Source organism: Carcharodon carcharias, chromosome 4 (assembly GCF_017639515.1).
Source record: "Carcharodon carcharias isolate sCarCar2 chromosome 4, sCarCar2.pri, whole genome shotgun sequence".
Lineage (NCBI taxonomy): Eukaryota > Metazoa > Chordata > Chondrichthyes > Lamniformes > Lamnidae > Carcharodon > Carcharodon carcharias.
In genome coordinates, this window is record NC_054470.1 from 113,499,438 (window position 1) to 113,517,995 (window position 18,558).

Genomic DNA, 18,558 nt, shown 5'->3' on the forward strand with positions numbered 1-18,558 from the left:
ACAAAGGAGAAAGGAATAGAAGGATAAGTTGATAGAGGAAGAGGAGGGGTGAGAGGGGACTCAAGTGGACCATAAACACCAGAATGTTCTGTTTGGGCCGAGTGGCCTATTTCTGTGAAGTACAATTCACTATATTTGTTACATTCTTTCTATCCCAAGTTGTGACAATCCTCATTTGAGGTTTTCAGAAAATCCACAGCCTTTTTCCCCCTTTGAAAATGCTGTATATCGAGGTCAGCAGCACACAAAATTAAACACTTGCAGCGCAATTCATGAACAGAAAAGCCATTCCTTCACCCAGCACACGGGTGCAGTTTACTCTCCTGGCACTGACTGACAAACTCAGGTGAGTTGTGCGATTGCAAACCCCCTCCGGAAATTCCTAGGAAATAAATTATTGCTTTGTACACAAGCAGGAATCCCACTGTCACTCGATAAGGGTTGTATGACAAGGATAATCTCTCCTTATAGGAATGCGAAGTATGCAAGCCGATTAATTTCTTAACCGATTAATTAACAAATCATCTCCGTTCTGATCAGAATAATGGTGTCACTCCCTGCTGTACTGAAGCTAAATAACTTCTGTTGATCTGTTGTGAAGGCCTGAATTGGTACAGGAACCCAGTTTAATGAGGCTTCCCTCCTCCACAGAGCTTTGCTCCATGTTATTCCTGTGTCAGGTGAATGTACACTATAACTACAGGATGGGCACTGATGGAAGTCATGTAAATACAGTCCTAAATGTCATGCTTGTAGGGAGTGGGGGAAAGAGAATGCAAAGCTTTCGTGGATAATTCCCAGAACAAAGTCATATGTCATCTGACTCGCATTGCATTGCAATTCAATAAAATCCAATAATCACGCAAAAGTGCTTCCTAACTGGCACCAGAAACACTCATTCAATCTCAAACAAAACAGGATGTGGTAAGATTATTCACCAGGGAGCCGCAAGGGTAGATGTTTCGACTGAATTGACTAAGAACAAGCTTACTATTCTGACTTATGCAGGATAGTTTTATGTTCCTTTAATGCTATTTGATGGTGCATGGTCTTTTCAACAGCATCTGTATTTGCTCTGTCAGTGAAATTTGTCATTTTTCCCTTCTTGCTTATTGCAATGAGACCGTTACTTGAGAGATCAGAGCCTGATCTGGATGAGCCCTGCTCTCCAGGTTAATAATCAGAACAAAAGTTGAGCTTGCTTGTGTAATATTTGTTGTTTGTTATTTTACATTAGTCAGCTTTCCTTAGGTCTGTTAAAACTCTATTAATATCAAAATATCACAGAATATTCGCAAAGTATTGGGCCCTTTAAGATTCAGATCATTGAGTTATAGGATCAAATAGCACATAAGGGGAGGTGTTGGTGGCATAGCGGTATCGTCACTGGACTAATAATCCAGGCGACTCAGGGTAATGCTCTGGGGACCTGGTTTGAATCCCACCATGGCAGATGTGCCATCTTTACCTGGACTGGCCTACATGTGACTCCAGACCTACAGCTATGTGGTTGATTCTTAAAATGTCCTCTAAATAAGAGCAATTAAGGATGGGCAATAAATGCTAGCCACATCTCATGAATGAATGAATAATAATTTAAAAAGAGGCAATTCAGTCCATTGCACCTGTGCTGGCTCTTTGAAAGAGCAAATCCATTAGTCCCACTCCCTTGCTCCTTCCCTACAGTCCTGAAAGTTTTTCCTCTTCAGATATTTATCCACTTCCCTTTTGAAAGTTACTATTGAATCTGCTTCCACTGCCCTTTCAGGCAGCGCACTCCAGATCACAACAATTCACTGTGCAAAACAATTTTCCTCATCTCCCCCTCTGGTTCTTTTGCCAATTGCCTTCATTATGTCCCTCTGGTTACCACCCCCTCCTGCCACTGGAAACAGTTTCTCCTTATTGACTTCACCAAAAACCCTTTGTAATTTTGAACGCCTCCACCAAATCCCCCGATATCCTTCTCTGCTCCAAGAACAACAACTAAGCTTCTCTTGTTTCTCCACACAACTGTTGTCCCTCATTGAGGAGATTGTGAGATTACATAAAGCCTTATGACAGTCGTCCTTTGGCATTTTCTTGTGGTTTCAATACTCACAGTGTGGTTCTGTTATGAGCAAATATTTCTTGAGAAGTGTTTATCTCGCTGCTTAGTTACAGATGTCAACAATATTACTACCCTGCAGATCTGAGATGGGTCCTGCCTCTAATTGACATGTGTTTTTTTATATGCAATGTCACATTCCTATTTGTGTTCAGAAATCTTTCTGGGTTGTTCCCCACCAAGGCAGCTCAGTGCCCCTTCCAACTTTCAATAACATCATGCATAATGGACTTATAAAGACTGAAAACTGTTGTACACTTCATCCACCACAAGTTTATTGAGAACTGAGGCAGTTTATTTTGATTTCATGCTAAGGCAATATTGAGCTAGGAGGCATTGCTGCCAGACATTCCAATTGGCACTGGACTTAATCTAAGTCAACTTTCCAAGAATGTCTAAATAGATGGTGCCTCAAGATTGTAAAATGTTACTAGTACAAGGACAAATGGCATTTTAACCATTGAGATGATGTTGTTACTTACATTTCCACCTAGAAATTTAATGCACAGGAGATGATCAACAGGCCTATGAAACTGGGCCACATTCAAATTTGGCTGGGGCATCATGACTAGACTCTCAGCACCGCCACCAACCAGCAACACCCACCTCCTCAATAACCCCTCGCTCACCCACCCATTCATGCAATCTTCAGTGTGAGGCAAAGAAAAACACAAGGGAAACCCAGAGACAATAGAAATCACGGAATTGTTACAGCACAGAAAGAGACCATTTAGTCCGCCATGTTTGCGGCGGCTCTCCGAATGAGCGATTCACCTTGTGCCACCCCCCACCTTCTCCCCGTAATCCTGCACATTCTTCCTTTTCAGATAAGAATCCAATTCCCTCCTGAATGCCTTGATTGACCCTGCCTCCAACACACTCTCAGGCAGCATGTTCCAGCGCATTCCTAGCCACTCACTGTGTCTTTTGCCAATTACTTAAAGTCTGTTGCCCTCTGATCCATTGATCCTGCCACCAATGGGAACAATTTCTCTGTCCAGACTCCGTCAAGGTCAAATCTCTCAACCTTCTCTGAGGAAAACATTTCCAAATTCTCCAATCTATCCACGTAACTGAAGTTCCTCATCCCATGAACCATTCCCAAAGAATTTGTTCTGCACTCTCTCTGATGCCTTCACATCTTTAATGAGGAGAAAAGATATACAGGAAAAACCCCTCTTTAATCCATTCAGGCAATCAAAACTATTCCAGGAGATTACGTGGACTAAGTGTTCTCTACCTTCCACATAATGTGATCTCCGCCCCAGTCAGGAGCTGGTCTAGCTTCCTTTTGCAGACCAAGTGTCAGCACACACTGCACAGCTCAATAATTGTCCCCTATATTTCATTACTCATGCATTCACAGTGGGAGTAGGAGCGCTCCAAAGGGAACACGATTTTGATGCCAATGCTGTAACATTGCTGCCAAGATTCTCTGTCCTGTGGTCTCTGTACCCACTGAGGGAACAGGATAGTGGAAAGACCCTATCATGTACCTTTTCCTACCATGGTACAAGCCAATAGGATTGTGGTCCAGCTTTTAAACATTTGCAGGGTTGGTACCAAATGGAAGCTTTTTTTCAACGTGAAGTTGCACTTTCCTTAATTATTTATTTATTTCACACTTTAAGATTGAATAGTAGTATAAAATGAAAAAGCATACTGAAACCAAGCACAAGAGCATTAGTGGAATTTGAAACCATGCCTCAAGAACCTGGGTCATTCACCCAGCACATTATCACTACACCACAAGCACTCCTGAAGACAATTGAAGTAAATTTTTGTTTTAGCCAATCTAAAATGGTGGAATGATAGAAAACATACCATATTCATTGTCCCAAGTGTGATCAGTAGGTAGGCTTGTTGGTGAATCTCGGACTGACCCTCCACCAACCAGCCAGTTCAGGTTTGGATTCCATCTATTGTTATAGCCACAGAGGTGGTTTTCCTCGAAGGTACATACTGTAATTGGAAAGACTTTCAGTGAAAAGTGCCTCATAATGTTGTACAAAGAGTACGACCAGGAATAAAATCAAACTCTAAAGTTTAGAGCTGGAAACTGAACACATCTGCCTTTGTTTCTCAGACACAGAATGGATGCAAAAAGCCCCAACATTCTGCCTGTGGGCATCCAAATTGTATCCAATTTGGATCAGGAGTAGGGGTCACCAACCCTCCAGGGTTACCCTGGAGTCTCTAGAACATTGCTCTGAGGAAAAACCTATCAGAAAAATCATCAGGGCTCTAGAAATAATTGGGATTTTTTTACATTTATTGGAATGGGGGGAAGGTGGGCTTTTCTGACTGGGTAGGGTGGTTGGAGATGGGAGGTCATTTGCGGAAAGCTCCAGGAAAGCATCCAACCACAGCTGGTAACCCGGGAGACTGCAGAAACGTGATTACAATTGGAAATCTGAAATTAGTCACTGAATATGTTCAAGATCCAGATCAAAAGGTCTTTGCACTCTGAGGGGGTCAAGGCATATGGGGATCAGGGGGAAAGTGGAGCTGAGGTAGGAGATCAGCCATGATCTTACTGAATAGCAGAGCAGGCTGGAGAGGCTGAATGGTCTACTCCTCTTCCTATCTCTTACAGTATCCAACTAATTACATTTGAAATTGTCCACTGAAGGATGGACAGTTTTGTTTAACAACTAAGAAACTTCCTAGTCCCCTAATCTTAAGATTGAATCATCATCTTCAATAATGGCTCTAAACATTCAACAAGGAACAGAAACAGTTCATCGTTCTTACACTTATTTTTACTGATATATTAATTAAACAAACTCACCAATGCAATAGCCAGGAGTGATGTTGATTTCAAAAACTGCAATGCTAGCCTTTGGGTCTGGACTGACTACACCTTCTAGAATGATCTGTGAGAAAGTAGAAGCATGAATGTAAAACATTTGTAAATAATGATTTCTGTTTCTTACAGAACATTTTTTTATTCATTCAGAGGATGTGGCCTTCGTTGGCTGGGCCAGCATTTATGGCCCATCCCAAGGTGGGGGTGAGCTGCTTTCTTGAACCGCTGTAGTCCATGTGATGAAGGTACACCCACGGTGCTGTTAGAAAGGGAGTTCCAGGATTTTGACCCAGCAACAGTGAAGGAATAACGATATATTTCCAAGTCAGGATGGTGAGTGACTTGAAGGGGAACTTCCAGGTGGTGGTGTTCCCATGTGTCTGCTACCCTTGTCCTTCTAGATGGTAGCAGTTGTGGGTTTGGAAGGTGCTGTCTAAGGAGCCCTGGTGAATTGGTGCAGTTCATCTTGTAGATGGTACACACTGTTGCCATTGTGTGTCGGTGGTTGAGGGAGTGAATGTTTGGGGATGTGGTGCCAGTCAAGCGGGGCTGCTTTGTCCTGGATGGTGTCAAGCTTCTTGAGTGTTGTAGGAGCTGTACTCATCCAGGCAAATGCGGAGTATTCCATTACACTTCTGACTTATGCCTTGTAGATAGTGGACAGGTTTTGGGGAGTTAGGAGATGAAATACTCGCCACAGGATTCCCAGCCTCTGACCTGCTCTTGTAGCCACAATATTAAAATGGCTAGTCCAGTTCAGCATCTGGTCAATGGGATTCCCCAGGATGTTGATCATGGGGGATTCAGTGATGGTAATGCCTTTGAATGTCAAGGCGTGATGGTCAGATTCTCTCTTGTTGGAGATGGTCATTGTCTGGCACATGTGTGGCGAGAATGTTACTTGCCAATTGTCAGCCCAAGCCTGGATATTGTCCAGGTCTTGCTACATTTGGACATGGACTGTTTCAGTATCTAAGGAGTCACGAATGGTGCTGAACATTGTGCAATCATCAGCGGAGTGACAACTGCACAGTCCTTGTGGAGATGAAGTCGCATCTTGGCCTGGCATATCCCCCACTCTACCACTGCCATCAAGCCAGGGGATCAACCCTGGTTCAATGAAGAGAGCAGGAGGGCATGCCAGGAGCAGCACCAGGCATACCTATAAAATGAGGTGTCAACTTGGTGAAGCTGCAACACAGGACTACTTGCATGCCAAACAGCATAAGCAACAAGTGATAGACAGAGCTAAGCGATTCCCAACCAATGGATCAGGTCTAAGCTCTGGAGTCCTGCCACATCCAGTTGTGAGGTCCCCAGCATCACAGATGCCAGTCTTCAGCCAATTTGATTCACTCAACATGGTATCAAGAAATGGCTGAAGGCACTGGATACTGCAAAGGCAATATACCAGCAATTGTACTGAAGACTTGTGCTCCAGAACTTGTCATGTCCCTTGCCAAGCTGTTACAGTACAGCCACAACATTGGCATCCACCCGGCATGTGGAAAGTTGCCCAGGTATGTCCTATACACAAAAAGCAGCACAAATCCAACCCGGCAATTACCGCCTCATCAGTCTACTCTCGATTATCAGTAAAGGAATGGCAAGGGTCATGAACAGTGCTGTCAGTGCTTAGAAATAACCTGCTCACTGATGCCCAGTTTGGGTTCCGCCAGGGCCACCCAGTTCCTGACCTCATTCCAGCCTTGGTTCAAACATGGACAAAAGAGCTGAACTCCCGAGGTGAGGTGAGAGTGACTGCCCTTAACATCAAGGCCGCATTTGACTGAGTGTGGCATCAAGGAGCCCTAGCAAAACCGGAGTCAATGGGAATCAGGGGAAAATTCTCCACTGGTTGGGGTCATACCTAGCACAAAGGAAGGTGGTTGTGGTTGTTGGAGGTGAGTCACCTCAGCTCCAGGGCATCACTACAGGAATTTCTCAGGGTAGTGTCCTCAGCCCAACCATCTTCAGCTGCTTCATCAATGACCTTCCTTCCATCATAAGGTCAGAAGTGGGGATGTTTGTGACTCCTCAGATACTGAAGCAGTCCATGTCCAAATGCAGCAAGACCTGGACAATATCGAGGCTTGGGCTGATGGTGGAAAGTAACATTCTCGCCACTGAAGTGTCAGACAATGACCATCTCCAACAAGAGAGAATCTGACCATCACCCCTTGATGTTCAATGGCATTACCATCACTGAATCCCCCATGATCAACATCCTGGGGGTTACCATTGACCAGAAACTGAACTGCACTAGCCATATAAAGACTGTGGCAACAAGAGCAGGTCAGAGATTGGGAATCCTGCAGTGAGCAACTCACCTCCTGACTCCCCAAAACCTGTCCACCATCTACAAGGCACAAGTCAGGAGTGTGATGGAATACTCCCCACTTGCCTGGATGAATGCAGCTCCCACAACAGTCAAGAAGTTTGACACCGTCCAGGACAAAGCAGACTGTTTGATCAGCACCACATCCACAAGCATTCACTCCCTCCACCACCACATGGAGTAAATTGAATTGGCTGAAGACTGGCATCTGTGATGCTGGGGATCTCCACAGGAGGCCGAGATGGATCATCCACTCGGCATTTCTGGCTGCAGATTGTAGCAAATGCTTCAGCCTTATCCTTATCTGATGCACTGGGCTCCTCCATCGTTGAGGAAGGGGATATTTGTGCAGCCTCCTCCTCCAGTCAATTGTTTAATTGTCCACCCCCATTCACCACTGGATGTGGCAGGACTGCAGAGCTTAGATCTGATCTGTTGGTTGTGGGATCGCTTAGCTCTGTCTATCACTTGCTGCTTATGCTGCTTGGCATGCAAATAATCCTGTGTTGCAGCTTCACCAGGTTGACACCTCTTTTTTAGGTATGCCTGGGGACATGCCCTCTTGCACTCTTTCATTGAACCAGAGTTGATTTCCAGGCTTGATGGCAATGGTAGAGTGGGGGATACGCCGGGTCAAGATGGGACTTTGTCTCCACAAGGACTGCGCACTGGTCACTCCTACAGATACTGTCATGTAGGCAGGTTGGTGATGATGAGGTCAAGAATGTTTTTCCCTCTTTTTGGTTCCCTCACCACCTGCCACTGACCCAGTCTAGAAGCTATGTCCTTTAGGGCTTGGCCAGCAGTGGTGCTGCCGAGCTACTCTTGGTGATGGTCATTGAAGACCCCACCCAGAGCCCCTTGCCACCCTCAGTGCTTCCTCTAAACAGTGTTCAACATGGAGGAGCGCCGATTCATCAGCTGAGGGGGGGACGGTATGTGGTAATCAGCAGGAGGCTTCCTTCCATGTTTGATCTGCTGTTATGGGACTTCACGGGGTCCGAAGCTGATGTTGAGGACTCCAAGTGCAATTCCTTCCTGACTGTAAACCACTATGTCACCTGGGCCTGCTGAGCCTGTCCTGCCAGTGGGACAGGACATACCCAGGAATGGTGATGATGGTGCCTGGGCCATTATCTGTAAGGTATGATTCCGTGAGGATGACTATGTCAGGTTGTTGCTTGACTAGCCTGTGAGATAGCTCTCCCAATTTTGGCACTAGCACTCAGATGTTAGTACGGAGGACTTTGAGGATTGACAGGGCTGAGTTTGAGGTTGTCATTTCCATTGTCTAGGTCAATGTTGGGTGATACGGCCGATTTCATTCCTTTTTTGTGGCTTTGTAGCAGTTTGATACAACTGAGTGACTTGCTCGGCCATTTCAGAGGGCATGTAAGAGTCAACCACATTTCTGTGGGTCTGGTGTCACATGTAGGCCAGACCAGGTAAGGACAGCAGATTTCTTTCCCTAAAGGGCATTAATGAATCAGATGGGTTTTTACAACAATCAACAAAGGTTTCATCAGCCAGAATTTTCTCGTTGGTGTGTGGAGCCTGCCCCGACTAGCCAACACATAAAATGATGCGTGGTGATGTCGGGCGAGTGTCCTGACATCACCGTGGACCATCATGATATTTAGGTGGGTGGACGCACAATGTTCTCCGATGCGCACCTGCCAATAAAACGTCACCCAGTTAAGGCCCTTGAGGCAGCAATTGTCTGCTATTTTTCAGGGCCCGTGTGATCTTCAGGATGTCGCATGGGCATAATGGGCAGGCGGGTAGAAGGTATTTGTACAAACCTCCTCCACGGGCGGGGTACGAGAGGTGAGTGGGGTCACAAGTGGTATCTGTTAGATATTTAATTGTGAAAGTTACTGACACTTGTCTGTGTGAGCAGGAATACTTTAGAACTCTTCACAGCTGCTTGGACAGGAGTAAAAGCCTTCAGGTCAGGACTCTACACTAAAGATCATTTTTGGGGCCTGCAGCTTTCAGGAAGCCTTCCCTTAGCCTGGGAATGGGAGTTGTGCTGTTCATTGGAGACCTCCTCCGAGGAGGAAGGGAGGGCCAGAAGGGGGAGGAGGCCAGGAGTCCACATTCAGCCTCCAGGGGAGCCTCCTTTGGGAGGAGAGGCGCAGGCACAAGGGGTGTAGGGCCAAGAGGTAGACCAAGGCGAAAGGGGCTGCAGATGATGTCACTATCCTGCTGTCAGGGTATCCAGGCAGTGAAGCAGTTACCTCAATATGTCTGAGGTGCAGTGCTGAAGGAGGCTACGTCTCTCAAGGGAGACAGTCACGTCCATCTGTCAGATGACAGGCCCTGAGATCAGCTCCAACAGTGTGGGTGGACACCCCATGCCAGTTGGCGTTGAAGGTCACGGCTGCCCTCAACTTCTATACCTCCGGCTCTTTCCAGGGGTCTGCGGAGTTTTCCAATCAGCTGTCCACACTTTTGTCAAGCAGGTTACAGGCACTTTGTTCAGGTGTGCATTGACCTTCATCTACTACCGCTGGGACGAGGCCAGCCAGACACAGCGAGGCCAGCCAGACACAGCGAGCCAGACACAGAGGCTTTGCGGCCATTACTGTGTTCCCCCGCGTCCAGGGTGCAATAGACTGTACACATGTGGCCATCAAGGGGCCAGCAGGTGAGCGCAGTGTCTTCACCAACAGGAAGGGCTTCCACTCCATGAACATGCAGATAGTGTGTGATCACAGGATGCTGATTCTACAAGTCTGTGCAAGGTACCCAGGCAGCTCCCATGACACCTACATCCTCAGACACTCCTAGGTACCGAGGCTCTACAGTGCTCCAGCCCGGCTAGATAGATGGCTGCTGAGTGACAAGGGTTATCCCCTCAAAAGATGGCTCATGACGCCTCTCCGCCACCCAAGAACAGAGGCTGAGCAGCGGTACCATAGTAGCCACACCTCCACAAGGGCTGTGGTGGAGAGAACCATCGGTCTTATCAAGATGCGTTTCCGATGCCTGGACTGCTCAGGGGGCGCACTCCAGTACCCCCCGGATTGTGTGTCGCTGATAGTGGTTGCATGCTGCACTCTCCACAATCTGGTGCTGGAAAGGGGGGACGCAATGGATGAGGAAGACATAGATGCAGTTGCTCCGGATGCAGACGATGAGTCCAGCAGTGAGTCCGAGAATGAGCACGGACAGGAGAACGCTGAGGGGGTAGATGCTGACCCAGGCATACTCCAGGGAGGTAAGGACACCCAGGAGGCTTTAACCTTCAGCTAGCCCACCACAAATGGACCTCCAACACAGCCAGAGTGGGACATTGCAGGACTCCAGTGCTACGTTACCCAGCAGCTGCTACAGACTCACACAAAGAAGCCAGGGCTGACCACCCAAACCCTTCCATTGCCCAAATGTTGCCTCCATTACATTTGGCAGCACACAGTCTAACCTTGTACAGCATGGAGGCACAAGCAGGTGGAATGCAAGGACCAGCAGATGGATTGGTGCCCCGCCACTTGGACGTTCCCCTCCAAGCATTTAAGCACCCTGACTTCGACAGGCTTCGCAGTTCTGGCACTCTGCCTAAGTGCAGACCCTTGAGTTTGTCCCAGAATCTGTGCTCTGCGTGTCAGTGTCACACATGCTGCGGGTGCAGAGCCCATTCAGCACTACCCTCTCAGGGTGAACTGGGCATGGGCAATATCTGCTGGCCCACCCAGCAAGGGAAACATGCCATGAAGGATTCAGTGCCATTACTATACCCAGAGTTGTCGCGGAGGGGGGCCCTTGGGGGGAAAGGCTGACGGCTGCATTAATTGTCCTCTGCCAACATGGTACTCACCTTTCCGAGTGCAGGTTGTCGCACTGGACCATGTGTGTCGCACCACATCATGGGAGCTCACTGTCTCAGCCATTTCCTCATCAGGAAGCATGTTTGGTCAGGTTCGGGGGGCCTCTGCCTCCCGTCCCTCGGAAGCAGGGCCTCCCACCGCGCTGCCACCACAGCTAGGCACTCGTCCGAAAACTGAGGGGCACACTGCCCTGCTGTCCTACCCTCCAGCCTGGCTTGCTCTACTGCTCTGAAGCCCTCTGGTGAGCCCTTCTACTTGCCATTGTGAGCTGCCTTTGCCAAGGCTGCCAGTGCTTAATTTAAACAGGCCACCTAGGTCACCATTGGGCCTACCCACTCCAGCTATCCTCAGGCTTTAATCGGCCCACCCATCCATGTGAAATAGTTGTGGGGGCCTGATCAGGTCCACACCCGCCCACCATGGGGGAAATTCTCCCCATAGTCATCATTCGACTTCAAATTGTTATTGAATTCAAATTCTATCATCTGTTGTGTCCAGATTTGAACCCAGGTTTCTAAAGCATTATCCTGGGTTTCTGGATTCTTAGTCTAGTGACAATATCACTACACCATCACCTCCCCCTACTGCATTGTTACAAACAGAGTAAATATTTTTAATTTTGCAAACTAATTCTCAGCTGATGTTACAATAGAATGAAGTTGCTATAATTGTCAGGTAACTATTTGCTCCCAATTTCCCCCTTGTCTCTCTCCCTCTGTTGAAGACATCACACCTTATTGTCCTTTCTGAGTGTTGTGTGGGTACTTGAAAGGGACAGCACATGGGCAGAAAACAGAGTGGCACAAATATACCCTTTCTTATACATGTCAGTTTTGGGTCAGTGGGTTGCACTCTTGCCTTTGAGTCAAAAGGTTGTGTCTTCAAGACCCACTTAAGAGCAAGATCTAGGGTTGGGCACTCTAGCGAAGTACTGAAGGGTTTCTGCACTGTTGAAGGTGTTAACTTGAAATGAAATGTTGTGTTGAGGCCCTGTCTACCTTCTCAGGTGGATGTAAAAGTTCCCATGATATTATTTCAAAGAAGAGCAAAGAGTTCTTCCCTGGTGTCCTGGCTTAATTTTATCATTTCACTGTGTCTCTTGCCAATGCAAGATGGCCGCCAATACCCATCTGCGCATGTGCAGAAATCCAATGACATCACCACATACATATGCCATCCTCCTCCTCCCCACCCCCATCCTCCCCTCTTCTTCCTCACCCCTATCCTCCCCTCTTTCTCCTCACCCCATCCCCTCCCCATCCCATTCCCTCCTCCTCCTCACCCCACACCCCTCCTCCTCACCCCTGTTCCTCCTCATCCCCATCCCCCCTCCTACTCTCACTCCTACCCCCACCTCCCCACACCCCATCCCCCTCCTCCACTCGCCCCCCCCCCCCATCCCCCCCAATCCCCCTACTCCCTCAACGTCATCCACCTCCTTCCCCATCCCCCCCAATCCCCCTACTCCCTCAACGTCATCCACCTCCTTACCCTCAAACTACCTGCTCTGTAAGTGGGCATCTTAAGTGGAAAATTGGAGGAGAGACTGCAGAAGTGTGGGTTGTTCTCCTTTGAGAAGAGAAGATTGGATAGAGCTGTTCAAAATGATTTTGATAGAGTAAATAAGGAGAAACTTTTCCACTGGCAGCAAGATCAGTAGCCAGAGGGCACAGATTTAGGTAATTGGCAGAAGAGCCAGTGGCAACATGTGGAAACATTTATTTTACACAGTGAGTGATGATGATCTGGAATGTGCTGCCTGAAAGGGCTGTGAAAGCAGATTCAATAGTAACTTTCAAAAGGAAATTGGATAAATACTTGAATAGTAAAAACTTCCAGGATAGGAGATAAGGAGGAAATGGGACTAACTGGATAGATCTACCAAAGGAGCAGTACAGGCACAATGGCCGTGTTGTATTATTCTGTGATTTCAGCATTGCTCACAGGCCTCATAAGTGACGGGCTGCAGCTGTATATTGGTCCTCTGGAATTGGGGCCTTCTGACCCACCACCAGCCAGAAGGTCCTTATTATTACAAACACTCGGGAATATGAGCGGGTTCACAATACTGAAGACCAACGCTCACCCAGATATTTCTATCCGCCCCTCAGGGCTTCCACAGACCAACTGGTCAGCAAGTGTTCTCTGGCCATCTGAACAGAGTGCCCGATTGCAACCTGGCACTAGGACTCTCAGGGATTGTGGACAACAGGAAAGTGGGGCAGGAGTCCACACTCGACCTCTTCAGACCTCGTTACCATGACAACACAGGCCCTGCAACTACTACAGGAACAGACCCAGTGAGGGAAACTGCAGGAAGATCCCAAAACAGCTGTGGTTGGGTGGGGGTTTGGGATGGGGGGAGAGGAGGGAGCTCAGGAGGGGTGGTGGGGGAGAGGGGAATGCTTGATACCACAAGTGCAGGGCAGAGAAAAAAAAATCTAAATGACTAATCCTTGCTGGTGTGTAGTTCCTGGACTCCTGTTTCATGGATATGATAACATAGTGGTCATGTTATTGGACTGGGAATCTAGAAGCCTGGGCTAATGAGCTGGAAATATGAATTCCTCATCCCACCATCGTTGTTGGGAGACTGAATTCAGTTAATTAAGTAAAACTGGAATAAAAAACTACTATCAGTAATGGTGGCCATAATTAGATTGTTGTAAAAACCCATCTGGCTCATTGATGTCCTTTCGGGAAGGAAATCTGTCATCCTTACCCGGTCTGGCCTACACGTGACTCCAGAGGCACTTCAATATTGCCTGGTGAGCCATTAACACAGCTCAGCACCACCTGCTCAAGGAATATGCTGTAAATACTGACTTTCCAGTGATGCACACACATCCCTTGAATGTAGAAAAAGGGGGTTCCTGGTACCTCCATGACATGACCATTCATCATGCATGAGTCAACCCAGCCAGTTACTTGACAACTTGACTAATTCTCTCCTCAACTGACATGCTGCCACTCCATCTAACATTGCCTCTCTTTTGACCAGGGGTCTTGAAGACCTAAGCACTGTTTACTGCTGAGACCAGGCAATTCAGCCCAGGTTAAGGGTCAAAGTCGGAGTCTCTAGTTCTGTGGCTCGACTTAGCTCTGGACCATTAACCTTTAACCCTTGGAATAGCACGTCAAATTCTGATACAAAAATAATTTCAAACTCTCACTGAGTTAGAAAACCACTGGTTGTATTTTTAGAGGCAACAGATGTCAAATAATTACAGGACATGGGGGGCGGAAAATGAAGAGGGAGGAACACAGTATATTATCTCGGGCCATCATGCCCTCTCTGAGCCGCAGAGAAACTTTTGAAAGTTAAAGTCAACCGCTGTTTTGAATATATGTGAAGGCAGTCCCTGTTTTCTCGGCCGCAGTTTGTCTGCAATGTTGGCATAAGTTTCTGAGGGAGCTTGATCGTGTGTAGCAATCCCAATGAGAATGGGCAGCATCTGTTCGACCACGCATTGTGCGATCTCAGAACATCTACAACAGGACGATGGGACTCTCTACCCATTCCAACGGAACCCCTTCGAATAGAGAAGATTAAGGGGAGATTTGATAGAGGCGTTCAAGATTACGGAGAAACTGTTTTCCAGTGGCAGGAGGGTCGGTAACCAGATTTAAGTGAATTGGCAAAAGATCCAGACTGGGGTGGGGGTGGGGGGGGTAGGGGGGGTGGCACGGAATTCAATAGCAACTTTTAAAAGAGAGTTGGGTAAATACTTGAAAGAGAAACAAATTGGATGGCTGTGGGGAAAGAGCAGGGGGCTTGTGGGACTAATTGGATAGCTCTTTCAAAGAGATGGCATAGGCGCAATGGGCTGAATGGCCTCCTCCTGTGCCCTATCATTCTTTGGTTCTAAGAGATCAGGAAATTGATGCAAAGAAAACTCAAAAAGTCCTACAAAAAGGATCAGCCAGAGCTATGGAACTTTAACAGAATATTGGGATAGGGTAGATGGTATATAATTGTATATTGTATGCAGAAGTCATGGGTTTGATTGGAGGTATGGTAGCATAGTTGTCACATTACATAAGAACATAAGAATATAAAAACTAGGAGCAGGAGTAGGCAATTCAGCCCCTCAAGCCTGCCCCGCCATTCATTACGATCATGGCTGATCTCATTTCGGCCTCAACTCCAATTTCCCGCCCTCCCCCCATAACTGGTCAACCCAGTACTAATTGAAAATCTGCCCATCTCCTCCTTAAAGTTATTCAGTGTCCCGGCATCCATTGCACTCTGAGGTAGTGAATTCCACAGATTCACGACCCTTTGAGAAAAGTAATTCCTCCTCATCTCTGATTTAAATCTACACCCCCTTAGCTCAAAACTATGGCCCCTCATTCTAGAATGCCCCACAAAGGGAAACATCTGCTCCACGTCTACTTTGTCTATCCCCTTTAGCATCTTATATACCTCAATTAGATCTCCTCTCATCCTTCTAAACTCTAGTGAGTACAGGCCTAAACTGCTCAACCTCTCCTCATAAGACAAGCCCTGCATCTCTGGAGTCAATCTAGTGAACCTCCTCTGAACCGCCTCCAATGCAACCAGATCCTTCCTCAAGTAAGGGGACCAAAACTGTGCACAGTACTCCAGGTGTGGTCTCACCAATGCCTTGTACAGTTGCAACAACACTTCTCTATTTTTATACCCTATTCCTTTAGCAATAAATGCCAAAATTCCATTTGCCTTCCTTATTACCTGCTGTACCTGCGTACTAGCTTTCAGCGATTCATGCACGAGGACACCCAGATCCCTCTGCACTGAAGCATTCTGAAGTTTCTCTCCATTTAAATAATAAGTCGCCTTTTTATTCTTCCAACCAAAATGGATAACCTCACACTTATCCATGTTAAACTCCATCTGCCAAATTTTGGCCCATTCACCTAACCTGTCCATATCCATTTGTAAATTTCTTATTTCTTCATTGCAACTTACTTTCCCACCTATTTTGGTGTCATCTGAAAATTTAGCTACAGTACCTTCTATCCCTGAATCCAAGTCATTAATATAGATTGTAACTAGTTGGAGCCCAAGGACCGAACCCTGTGGCACCCCACTAGTTACAGCTTGCCATCCAGAAAAAGACACATTTACCCCGACTCTCTGCTTTCTGTTGGTTAGCCAATCCTCTATCCAAGCTAATATATTACCCCTAACTCTGTGTGATCTTATCTTGTGTATTAATCTTTTGTGCAGCGCCTTATCAAAGGCCTTCTGGAAGTCCAGATATACTACATCTCCAGGATCACCATTATTCACTTTGTTTGTCACATCTTCAAAGAACTCTAGCAAGTTAGTCAAACATGATTTACTCTTCATAAAACCATGCTAACTCTGATGGATTGCATTTTGACTTTCCAAATGCCCCATTACTACTTCCTTAATAATGGATTCCAACAATTTCCCAACGACAGGCATTAAACTAATTGATCTATAGTTTCCTAATTTCTGCCTCCCTCCTTTTTTGAATAAGGGCATTATATTAGCATTTTTCCAAACCACTGGAACCTTTCCAGAATCCAAGGAATTTTGGAATATTATAGCCAAGCATCCACTGTCTCTGCTGCCACTTCCTTTAAGACCCTGGGATGTAGTTCCACCAGGTCTTGGGGACTTGTCACCCTTTAATCCCAATAGTTTGCTCAGTACTTTTTCTCTAGTGATGGTGATAGTTCAAAGTTCCTCCTTCTCTATACCCTCCGCACTACCTGTTACTATTGGGGTGGTACTAGTGTCCTCCTCTGTGAAAACTGAGGCAAAATATTGATTAAGAATCCCTGCCAGTTCTGCGTTCCCCGCTATTAACTCCCCAGTCTCATCCTCCAAGGGACCAACATTCACTTTTGCTAGTTTCTTTGCTTTTATATATTTGTAGAAGCTTTTGCTATCAGTTTTTGCATTTTGCGCTAGTTTTCTTTCATAATTTACCTTTGCTCTTTTTATTATTTTTTTAGTAACCCTTTGTTAATCTTTAAAAGTTTCCCAATATTCCAGCCTGCCACTGACCTTTGCAATTTGGTATGCCTTAGTTTTTGCCTTTATGTTATCTTATACTTCCTTGCTTAGCCATGGATGCTTTTCCCCCTCTTAACATCTTTCTTCCTCTTTGGAATATATTTTGCTTGGGAGGAATTGAATATCTCCTTAAATATCTACCACTGGACTAGTAACCCTGAAACCCAGCTAATGATTCGGGAATGCAAGTTCAAATCCCATCAAATTCAATTAACCGCAATTAAAAAGATAGTCTCAGTGATGGTGACCATGAAACTAGTGGATTGTCACAAAAATCCACCTCGTTCACTAATGTCCTTGGAGGAAGGAAATCTTCCGTTCTTACCCAGGCTGCAGTGTGGTTGGCTCTCAACTCTCTGAAATAGCCGAGCAAGCTCACTCAGTGATATTCAAGAAGGCAGCTCACCACCATCTTCCCGGCGGCTGTTTAAGGATGGGCAATAAATGCTGGCCTTACCAGCAGCACCCACATCCAATGAACAAAGCATACATATCTTCTGACTCCAAGCTCTCTCATGTTCGAAAAAAGCAACAACAACAAAAAACCTACAGATGTTGGAAATTACAGAATGATGCAAACAGACTGTTTCCATTTTGTCAACTAATTTCCTGAGCTATTCATGTGGTTCCTGCCACGAGTCTGGCATTAGGTTCTGAAACGACTGACCTTGGCTCCTTCACTGATTTCGTGATGGTACTAGCATGTTGTAAACTTTTTAAAGAGCTTGAGATGGGTCTTTTGTTTAACTGAACAGAAGGCAGAAGTTCAGTGACATTTGTACAGTATTTAAAACACATTTCTCACATATGACGTTACCAGAATGTGAACATTCTCACCACAAAATCTACAGATACATGCCACATAAATTGGCTTTGAGTTGCTGCTAAATTGGAAGAGCATTGTCAGAAACATCTTATAGCTTCCAGGAAATGGAAAATCTATGTTGTCACCATGTTTCACGTTGCTCATCTATTATATCTGGGAGTGGCTTTGTTCATCCTTTCCCTTCTTACACAACCTAGCTCAGAGTCATAACAGCACAGAAGGAGGCTATTTGGCCAAGCGAGCTCATGCTAGCTCTCTGTCGAGCAATATAGTCAGTCCCAATCCCTATACCCCTGGACTCTATCCCTGTGGTCCTGTAAGATTTTTTTCTCCAAGTGCTCATTCAATTTCCTTTTGCAATCATTCCTCATCTGCCCTTCCACGAGCCTCGTAGGCGGAGGTTCCAGGTTATTATCACTCACTGCATCAAAAAAGTTTTTCCTCAGGCCGCCCCCTCACCCCCCACAACCCTCCTGCAGGCAATAAATGGCTGGCCACAACCTGAGCATGAATTAGCAAAAATTAAAGAGGTAATGCTCCATACTGAAAAAATTAAGTATGCTTTTCCATACCTCTTGAAGTTACAATAATCCCTGTCCCATGCCTAATTCGTTTCA

The 18,558-nt window shown here is 46.2% G+C and overlaps 1 protein-coding gene across 4 annotated transcripts in view; it reads right to left on the bottom strand.

The window, feature by feature from the left end:
- mamdc2a (MAM domain containing 2a) overlaps positions 1-18,558 on the bottom strand; it is a 118,225-nt gene that overhangs the window by 71,885 nt on the left and 27,782 nt on the right. For all 4 annotated transcript variants that reach the window (XM_041186795.1, XM_041186793.1, XM_041186794.1 and 1 more), the window contains exons 4-5: positions 4,899-4,983; positions 3,932-4,069 (exon numbers count right to left, since the gene is read on the bottom strand). In XM_041186795.1, the coding sequence (XP_041042729.1) occupies positions 3,932-4,069; positions 4,899-4,983 (223 nt within the window). The remainder of the gene's footprint in view (positions 1-3,931; positions 4,070-4,898; positions 4,984-18,558) is intronic.